At 35.3% G+C, this 10,908-nt stretch overlaps 1 protein-coding gene across 2 annotated transcripts in view; it reads right to left on the bottom strand.

The window, feature by feature from the left end:
- LOC144442221 (uncharacterized) overlaps positions 1–9,177 on the bottom strand; it is a 10,963-nt gene extending 1,786 nt beyond the window's left edge. The window contains exons 1-8 of one of the 2 annotated variants that reach the window (XM_078131500.1): positions 8,820–9,177; positions 6,326–6,486; positions 5,992–6,094; positions 4,722–4,836; positions 3,824–4,021; positions 3,107–3,264; positions 2,557–2,674; positions 1–1,226 (exon numbers count right to left, since the gene is read on the bottom strand). The exon at positions 1–1,226 is cut by the window's left edge and continues 1,786 nt beyond it. In XM_078131500.1, the coding sequence (XP_077987626.1) occupies positions 1,108–1,226; positions 2,557–2,674; positions 3,107–3,264; positions 3,824–4,021; positions 4,722–4,836; positions 5,992–6,094; positions 6,326–6,486; positions 8,820–9,086 (1,239 nt within the window). In that variant the 5' untranslated portion in view covers positions 9,087–9,177 and the 3' untranslated portion in view covers positions 1–1,107. Of the gene's footprint in view, positions 1,227–2,556; positions 2,675–3,106; positions 3,265–3,823; positions 4,022–4,721; positions 4,837–5,991; positions 6,095–6,325; positions 6,487–8,437; positions 8,529–8,819 lie in introns of those variants that run through there. The other variant, XM_078131501.1, reaches the window with a different exon arrangement.
- Positions 9,178–10,908: the final 1,731 nt, after the last annotated feature.

The raw sequence follows: 10,908 nt of genomic DNA, 5'->3' as shown, positions 1-10,908 counted from the left end.
AGCAAAAATCATGAAATCAAGAAATCTTTACAATCAAGAAGAAAAATTAGGGGCCACTATCTGAAATACATGAAAAAAACAATATTGAAATTAAACCATTTTAGAATCCAATATGGCCACCAAATACCGTGTAAAATAGAATCCAATATGGCCACCAAATACTTGTTAACTTTACAGGAAAACAATTGAATGACAATTTTCTTGAAAACTTGATGGTGAAGCCCCAAATTTCTTTTATTGTTCAAAAGGATAAGGAAAAAATTTTCAATTGGTGAAGTTTGGAGAGATTTTAAAACTCTGATTTTTAGGAAAATTGCTCCCCAGCGCATAACTGTACCTTTGAAATATAAAAAGAATACGGTACATGATTGTATGACATGAACACAAGAAATAGTGTACTTGGTTAAAACTATTTAGCCCTGGCAGGTTATAAGAGTTGAAGAATATAAATATAAGAGTTGAAGAAAAACATTTCAACTGAAAGCAGTTCATTATTGTTGCACTGAATGCCCTTGTTGTATACTACTACTACTACTACTACTACTACTACTACTACTAGTAAAAAAATGCATACTATTAACCACAACTGGATAAAAGCTACTGTTCTAATATATACTCATTGCCACAAGAGGGCAGTATGTGATTTTTTAAAGCCTAATTTGTATACATGTTATATGTATATCTATACGAGATCCAAATATATTCAAATGCCTTAAGTATACCGCTCTGATATTTTGACTTTCTTAAAATTGGAATTTGAAGAAAAAGTTAAATCATTGAACTTTTATGAATTTTCACATCCTATGTCTATGTTCTCATGACTTCAACGATATATTGGTTCGACCTATTTTTTTCAGATCACAGCATGGAATTCTTTCTTGAGAAGAATATATCGCTTTCCCCTCAGCTAAATTTCTTCAATTAACTTAATTTTTTAAAACTTAGGCAAGAAAGAACAATCTTTTAAAGTAACCAACAGTAACTAAGGTTACAGTTACTATAGTAACAGTACATGATAGCACTATCAGATTGATATCAATCAAAACCAGTATGGTAGTCCTCATGACTTCCAGGCTCAAATATTCAATGGTAACCATGGTAGCATAACTATGGAAATGCTTCACACTTCACACTGATTATCTCAAAGCCAGTGTTGAAGTCGAGAGAGCCAGGATCCTTCTGTTCAACCAGTATAATACCATCACCACTTCTGAATAAGTAAAATCCTGCAAGACAGAGAACAAGAACAATCAGACACATTTATGCTTATTTGAGAATTATGGGAGACATAAGGGGCCTTGTCAATGCAGGTCAAAGACAAGAGACATAAGTGGTCCAGTTACATTATATACCTGGTAATGTATCATAATAATAACTTTTGGACTTTGTCTCGTGAGAAATATCAAAGCATTGCTGCTGGTGGACTGAATTATCTAAAGCACAGACAAGTAAGAAAACAGATTAGCAATGAGTCCTCTCCCATTGTCCAAACTGTAGTCTCAAGTAAACATTACTCTATTGTCATGGAAATAACTTTCAAACAAGTGAATTGGCTTGGGTTCAACATATTCTCGCATAAATCAAAAACTACCATAACATATGTACATGTAATAAATGGATTAGTTGTTTATTACCATTTTAACGGGGTAATTTGTATGGCATACGGAATAAAAATAATCCATACTTAAAACAGTGAATGTGTTGTTTCTACTGTTGTAAACAAATAATGACTAATCCCTTATCAACAAAATCTTTTAGGATTTCAGTCGACCAAAAATACATGTATTGGATGCCGTTCGACTGACGAATGGTACACGAAATTTGAACATACCAACAGTTTATACATGGCATGGGTTTTGTGTTGACTATCTCGAACTCATGCCTGCTTTACATACTCCCTTGCTAAAAGATATGTACAACAATCACACCACATTATATGTCAATTCATCACCATGACAAAATACACACACAAGGTGAAACCCTCGTGTAAACATTGGAAATGTTACGACCATGGAATGAAGTATCTACTTTTCTGACAAAAATCCCAGTGGGTAGGATGAAATTCTCAGAGCATGACTTGCTACAGAGCCATAGAACACAACTTGACCTGTCATCAGATTTTGTCATACAGTATGTAACTTTTTCCATAATTCTGCATTTTTCCCTCAAATATGCACATTATATAATCATAAATTTGACCATTCATAACAAGCAAGTTTTAAAAGGAAATAACTCAACTAAATCTTGCTCGATTTTCAAACTATTTTCGCAAAAATTTCTGCTTCCGCTCAAAGATTATGCATTCACACCTTTGACCTTTACCAATGATGTAGTGTTAATTTGCTATAGAAAACAAACACTGATAGTTCCCAATGAGCAACTCACATGTCACTCATTTAAACTTTCAGCCTATGTTTGAAACAAAGGAGATCCTTGCAGCCTATCTGAGATGATGATCAAGCTCATAATCGCCCTATTATCACCTCAGAACAATACCCATTGCCAATCTGTTTCTAATTGTCTGTGCCTAAAATTTCTTGAAGAGATAAATCTAACCTTGATAGAGTGCAGATTCAAATGCAACACGGTCACTTCCTTTATACCATTCTCTTTTATAAAACATCCTTCCATCGATGTGGTGCAGTTTATCCAAACCTTTAAAGCCTGTAGGTTTCTGAGAAAACAAAAGAAAAAATCTAGTTTTATGTCAAAGATCAGAGGTCATGACCTTACTGCAATGCAGAGCTATATAATGAATATTCATGTATTCTAAGCATGCAGATCAATTCTAGCAGGTGTAAACCTTGATGTATAAAGGCCCAGATCGGACAAGGATTAAATGTGGGTGTGAAAAATGATAGCTTGGAAACAATTAATACAGAGCAAAACAATAATCCGATTTCAATATAAATCATTATGGTTCCATGGATAAGATAACACGGTGTCATGGTATTGAAAAATTGCCCTTTAATAACATAGTTTATGGATCTTAAGTTTCAAGTTCTACAAAAATCTAAGAACAAACATAACTTGTCACATATCTTAGTAATTTGATTTTATCTTTTTTTGGCATTCAAAACACTAAAATCATCCAAATAATGTTTACCTTGAAGGTTAACATTTGGTACTTCCCCGTTGACACTGCCAGGCATCGATTAAATTCTTTATTATATAAGACAACTGCACTGTTTGGCATATCTTCCTGGTTGACCTGGTTTCTAGACCCAGGCCAGAACACTTTGTATCGGTACATTGTCCATTGTCCTGCAAGATCAAACAACATATTCACCATTGATATCATAGATAGTGGTGAGATCTATTAGCTCTGTTAAAGGCCAGGGTTTCATTCCCAGGTTCATGTATTAGTGTTATCTTATTAAAGGAGCCATAAGAATGGAGCCGTAAGGTAAGAGTTTGTCAACCCAAATTTTGTGCTAACAGCAATAAATCCTACCAATGGGTTCAGTTGTCAAAACAAATATTCAATAACTAGCATTCATTTGTGACTTCTTTTTCTGAGTGTTTTTTTATTTTCAGAGTTTAAAATACAGATAAATATCCCATGTCACTTGTGTGTACGAACTTAAATATTTGAATATTCATGAGTTGACGCCATTTTGAACAGATTAGTTGCAATAAAATATTTGAATATTCATGAGTTGACGCCATCTTGAATAGATTAGTCACAGTTAAATATTTGAATATTAATGAGTTGATGCCATCTTGAAACATCACACACCATAACATTACTCAAGTTGTTGGAAAGCATTCAACCTGGCTTGCATGTGGTATAATATGATTTAATATATCTCTGTATGTTTACCTTTCAGATCATCTTTCTTATTAGCTATTAGACCAAGAGTTTTTTGATCAGTCATAGCCAAAACGGTGCCAGTTTCAGTTGGTTTGTAGATGTATACATCCATCTTATCATAACAACGAATCATTGGCATTCCATCATCAGACTTCTCTATAAATTCCATTTCAACACAAGAAACCACCTCAAACACTATTTTATCACCTGAAATATAACAATTGAATAAATTATTACCAATATTAGTGGAATAAATTACTTGAGTAGCAGTGTTTACTCATCAGATTTTGCTGAATACTAGTATTCCCATGACTTTATACAGTCATAACTATTTTTCCATTGTTTATACATGCCAACATGATTTCCCAAGAAAGATTGCAGAGGCTATCAACATCAGATTGCTGCAATCCCAAGATCAAGAGAGACATCAAACTACCTAATATCTACAACTGGCTGACCATACCACCACCTGACCATACCGATTTTTTGCTAATCCTACCATAGCTACAGAGGCTGTCAATTTTTTTAAAATAATGAAATGCCAGATTTAAGATATCTAACAGTCCATTAGGTCATTAGAAGAATGGACTTAAGGACAGCCACCCCAAAGCTTGTTCATAAGTCATGTAAACTTCCCCTTCTAGGGTATATATCTATAGGATACCCTCACAGATCTCCTTGAACCCCTAAAATATGGAATAACTTCAAATTTAACACATCCTGGGAGCATGTTTGTAATACATGATTTTGTCAGTAAATGTAAGTATATTTCAGCTGAATAATTGTATCTACAGCTAGGACACCCTCACAAACCTCTTTTGATTAGGGTCAACCACAAACCTATCCTGGTATGTTGTCAGTACATACGTAATTTCATCTTCAGACGTTAAAGATTATATACCCTTACCATCTATGTTAAGTTTGATTTTGATTTTAATATGAGTGACAATTTCTACTGCCCAATCCTCCTCATCTACATCTTCATCTGGAGATTCGGTGTTCTCCATCTTTCTCTTGATAACCTACGTGAATGATAACATACAAATAATTGTTTGAATACTTGAATTCACTGTGTATCATCGTAGCAAACCACGACCTGTTTTACGGTAACGTTCTTAATGAGCCATTCCTTCGAAATGTAATGGTAGAAACAATAACTCTGGTTTGCGAGAATGCTGTGTATAGACAGGATGGATAGCTAAGGGTAGCACACAAAATTAGAAAAGTAGGCAGTACTGAGTAGTAAATTATGACAAAGACTTTATGAATCTACCCAACAATGGATATACAAGTTTCAGAAATGGTAGCCGGCAAGAAATTGCAGAGTAACCGGTTAATTATGCTGGCTACCGTCCTTTTATCCCCAGCAGAGTTCCTCCACAAATGTTAATTTCAGCAATGGACATGGTTCATGTTCTCATTCCCAGATGAAGAAGGCTGACAGTCATCGAAATATTGAAATATAAATGAAACAGTAAATCTCAAGTTAGGGCTAATGAAAACATATATACTTAAGGATTACAATTCCTCATTTTCACAAAGAAATGGTGGCTATGCCAAAAATAGTAGGAATTTGCAGTTTGTATGTTTTATAGATATTATTATAATTTATGAATTCTTGCTTGTTATACTTTGTATAGAATTAACTTTCCTTTCATTTTTTAATCCATTTTTTGTATATGACTGAAGCATATTTTGTTATTGCCATTTCTTTACCAGTGTATGTATGATTTCAGTTTTATTTGTGTGTGTGTGTGTATGTATGTATGTATGTAATATGTGTGTATGTATGTATGTGTGTGTGTGTGTGTGTGTATGTATGTATATATGTATGTATGTATGTATGTATGTATGTATGCAGTGTGATGATGTGTGGATGCATTTGTGTGTGTGTGTGCGCGCGCAATGTGAGTGCAATGCAAGTGTGCATGCTGTGTGCATGCAAGGGTGGGTGTGTATGCATGCGTATGTACCGTATGTGAGTGCGCGTGTGTGTGCATGCATGCCTGTATGTATGTATGTATGTATGTATGTATGTATGTATGTATGTATGTATGTATGCATGCATGTGTGTGTGTGTGTGTGTGTGTGTGTGTGTGTGTGTGTGTGTGTGTGTGTGTGTGTTTGAGTGTTTGTGTGTGCATGTTCATGTGTATATAACTATAGTCTAAGCTTACCAGTTCAAACTCTTCATCGAGATGGTACATTAACTCCAACAGATCAGTATGTCTTCTCTTTGAGACATTTAGTCCATTTATAGTATGCAGGACATCACCAGGTCTGTAAAACAGTAAAACAACTTAGTTAAACAGTGAATGTCTCTTTGGAAACCAACTTTCTTCCTCTTTACAGGAGAAATGAAGATGCTTCGGTGTTTTAGTCAAGAGAAATAATTATGTCCATGCATGCATATCAAGGAAAAAGGACAAAACCAAAATTGGTAAATATGAAACAGAAATAGTATTAATCCTATGCAAATAAATCTGTCATGAAAAATTAAAATAAATTCACCTCAACTTTCCCTCGAACAACTGATCATGAACTTCTGTGATTTTATGTACAGATCTACTGCCATCATCTTCAACATCTGAACAGAATTTGACTCCAATTGATTGTAGATAGCCATTGGGATGTGGTAACTTGATCAATGACTCAGCTGAAACAGGTTCATCCTGAAGAAAAGAAATTGTTTTTTAACAGATATAATTGAGTGTCATATGTAACTGCATTTACAAAGCTGAAATTGAATCATGATTAACTTTAAGTGTGATACAATGTCTCTATAAGTAAGGACTGCTTTTTTCAGAGAATACTATGCCCAGATTTGAGGAAGAGGTTTTTGAACCTCTTGTATCTTGTTTGACAGTACACAGAACTTCATTTTCAAATTTGGTTCAATTACCACTGTTAACTTTAACTTCTGCTTTAAGTTAAAATTTTTCACTTCTGCTATTGCATAAAATGTATTAACATATCAATGCTATAGTGGGTTGACAATATCGAATAGTAATATGGTATCCTGCCATTCATGCCACTGTCTTTTACACTGATTTCACCTCTGATCTGAAGAGAGTTTTAAAGGACTATATATACTAGTAAGTTTCAATTACAGTTCTTGTTTTATGTTTCAATTCAAGGTTGTTAGATTACTGTCACATATGGTCATTTTTTGTTCTGGACCAACTTTTCATAGAGTTCTGCCAAACAGCCATAATTTATCACACCTAGATTTTAACCCTTATCCAGTGTTTGCCTTTAACTCTGATACAAGGAGGAATCTCAGTGCTTACAATCTTATGTTATTTTTCACTTGTTGTATATCATAATTTTGTCTAGTTTTTGCTTTTTCTTTTTTCCCATATATATTTGATATAAAATAGATTTCAAATCTCAGATATATTTACTTGATTTGCCCAGACTTTAGTAATTTCTCAGATTGCAATAACATCGTCTCACTTTTGTATGGTTAATGTGTTTCAATGTTACTGTAAATTTATCTCAGGGATGAATAAATAATAAGCAAACAAGTAAATACACAAATAAGTAAACAAATAAATAAACAAACAAACAAACAAACAAACAAACAAATATATGTATGTGTTATTTATTTACTATTATGTCCATCCTTATGTACAGTGTTCTGTTTATGTTTTATGTTGCCATTCAGAACATATAACATGGATGACCATAAATCATAGACCCTACCCATTGGTACTTACTTACCTGTCTGTCGGTCTATGTATAAATAAGGAAACAAAGGTAAATAAATGAAAACTAAACTGATAATCTTCATGGGAATTCAATTACTGATTGATAAAATATATATGCAAATCAGCCAGGATATGGCTATCAATACACTTAATTAACTTATAATTAACATCAGTCACCATTTGACAGATTGAGTTAAAACATAGAAGGGTCTATGGTTCAAACAACCATAACAATCCCAAAGGTAGAATTCCTCTTTCATGTTTTTCCAATTGTGGCAGGTGTGTTCAGGATATTACAAAATCTATTATGTAAATTTTAAACTGCACCTGCCTGTCAGTCAACCCGGATGTTCCTATAGTTTGATGACTAGCAGACAGAATGTAAATAATTGCTATATTTCGTTGAAATTACTGAAGTTCACTAAATTAACCATGATTTATTAGTCTAGAGTATACTAATAAATCCACATTGGGTGTCACGTCACACTCCCGGGGTCACACTATTACAGGAACACTGACGTGACGACGGGAAGTGACTCTTTAGATATGTTGACGACCTTGAACACGAGACGGTATGGTGGAAGTTGGAACTGCCCCCTGAAAGCTGTTATAACTAAATCAAATGCAGACACTTTCATACATTTTGTAAACACTTCGACATGATGTTTCTCACGTATGGAAGAATAGTCGACCAACATTATTGACAGTTACATAATTAAGTAATTCAAGAGTACTGCGGAAGTAATCGTTGCTTTTCAAAGAAAATACATAACTTTCCAGACTGTTTTACACTAGTTGCACGACACTTGTACTGACGTTTGTATATTTTTATAGCCCCTCAATGAACAATTTCTCATGTACTTGATCGACTCTGACAAAACTCACGCTACAAATCAAGGAATGTTCCACTCACGTAAACCCACGGAAATTCGTCGCCGTGTAGTTGTTGATATTGCTCGAGCATGATGACCACCGAGGACTGACTACTCAGTGTCACGTTTCGGTCAACATCAGATGAGATATGTAAATTTTGGGGCTTAACCATTGGCTGACACACGTAGGGAACTCTCTCACTGCATGGTCTATGCATACGGGAGAGTAGTCTATCTGCTAGACCTCGGATGTTCTTCGGATAAAATACGACACACGACCGAACATTACTATCGAGGATGGAACATCCAAACCCTCACTGCGAACTATCGAAAGAAAGCCCGAACGTCTAGCAGCAAGACTAACGGGAGAGAAGCAAGCCAAGCTCGCTAGAGTGATATATCTTAGGTAAATTATTTACTTACCATTTGGTTCATTGGTGGTATGCATGGCATTGCAATTTCTCTCAGGTGCTCAATGCCGTGTTTAAATGTCGTCAAAACCTGATCTGTAAAGCAAGGAACTGTCTGTGGCTCAGATTCCGGGTCTTGTTCGTCAACGTCATCGTCACCCCCTTCTGAAATATCAAACTCACGGAATGCGGAGGATATAGATTTTTGTTTTTTCAGTAGTCCCCGTCTGTCAACGGCGTCTTCTTGATCTTCTGAACTTCTCCTTTTATGACCTATCATTTTTCACTTCTGTACAAATTCGGCAACTGTGGTTGTAACAGTCCAAAGTCTTCCGTATTTGAAATACGGTATGGTGGTCACCAACTCAACTTAAGTAATTTGGGGGTTTCCCAATGATGTCATCGTTCAAACTATTCTATTAATTGTAGGGTATGATAGGATCGGATCAAACAGCAAAATCTTGTACGAAAAAGGGCAAGTAATTCAACAGTAGTGCAAATACTATGTATTCAACAAATACCTATCAATATGAGTTTTTCGTCTCTAAATTTCTGAGTGAATTTTATACCACAACATTTTCGCCAGTGTGTTCGACTTCACGACCGTAACGAACAAAATGGTGAGTTCTTTTCAGAGAAAGCGGAAGAAGGAGTTTCCGGTAGTGCCCATATATGGAAGTATGGTCCACTATCAACGAAATAAAAGGTACATGGCAGGCCATGATTTGCACAACAAAACACATTTTTATTATCACACGCAACACGTGTCATTGGTCAATGGAAGGATCAAATAATTGAAAGAGTAGATCGTTCGTCTTTTGCTGGCGTTATAATTGATGCTATTAAATCTTTCCTGGAAGCCGCACATTTCACAAGAAAGCAAAGATAAGTAAATTTTAACAGGTGTCATTTTGAGATTGCGTCATACAGTTCCGCAATCTACCCTCATTTTATTTATCGCTTATTCTTCCCCACATTACATCATATGATTACATATGGTTTGGAGGTGTGGGGCAACACCTATCGGACACACCTGAAGGATATATTTCTGATCCAAAAGAAATTGATACACGTTATGACCCTCAGTAATTGGACAACATATACAGCACCACTTTTTTGGAAACTTGCCATTCTAATTTTTTTTAAACAACATAATCTACAACTTGGAATATTTGTACATGACGTTTTGTATTCTCGTCTACCGAATTAGATATTTTTCAGGATTTTTTTCACTCCAATCACTCATTCACACAGGATAAGACAGAGCACTCGGAATGATGTGGTCATACCTAGAGACAGACACAATGCAACACTGTTTACAGTGATGCTACAAACGTATGGAATATCATCCCTTGCAGCATAAGGGGCACACAATGTAATTTTAAACAAGTCATTGAGAATGACACGGTCCCGCTATGATTGTTTTTTGTTTTTATTTTGTTTTTGTTTGTTTGTTTGTTTGTTTTTTTGGGGGAGGGGACCTGTTCAAGCATGTCTGAGTTATGGCTTTGGACATGAAAACTATGCCAACAAAATGGCTGCTTTTTTTTTCTTTTCTTTTTTTTTTGGGGGGGGGGGAGGGGGACGACTTGTTCAAGCATGTCTTTGGACATGAAAACTGCACCAACAAAATGACTGCCAGGCAGCCATCGGATTGTATCACGACAAAAATGGATATGCACATGTATGTCACAGAACACTGTGCTAATACCAACTTTGAATGAGATCTGTTCAAGCATGTCTGAGCTATGGCTTTGGACATGGAAAATTCACAAACAAAATGACTGCTAGGCAGACTAGTTACTTGACGGACTCGACTAGTTACTTGACAACTCTGTTTTCTCCCTTTCCCCATTGTTATCTTTATTGTAAATATGCATATGTATATATATATTTTTCTTACAAATGAAACACTGGGGGGGGGGGGGGATGACATTGCTGGAAACCCCAGGCCCCACTTTGAATCAACTTTGACTAAAAATCAACACTTCAATTTAGACCATTACAGGTTTTTAAAAGATGAAAGTTTAGACCTAAATACATTTTCCTTGGTAGACAACATTTTGGGGCAATTAATGGCAGCTATGATTTGGTAAAGGACA

Source organism: Glandiceps talaboti, chromosome 11, assembly GCF_964340395.1.
Source record: "Glandiceps talaboti chromosome 11, keGlaTala1.1, whole genome shotgun sequence".
NCBI classification, from domain to species: domain Eukaryota; kingdom Metazoa; phylum Hemichordata; class Enteropneusta; family Spengelidae; genus Glandiceps; species Glandiceps talaboti.
This window is presented reverse-complemented; position numbering and strand designations above follow the sequence as displayed.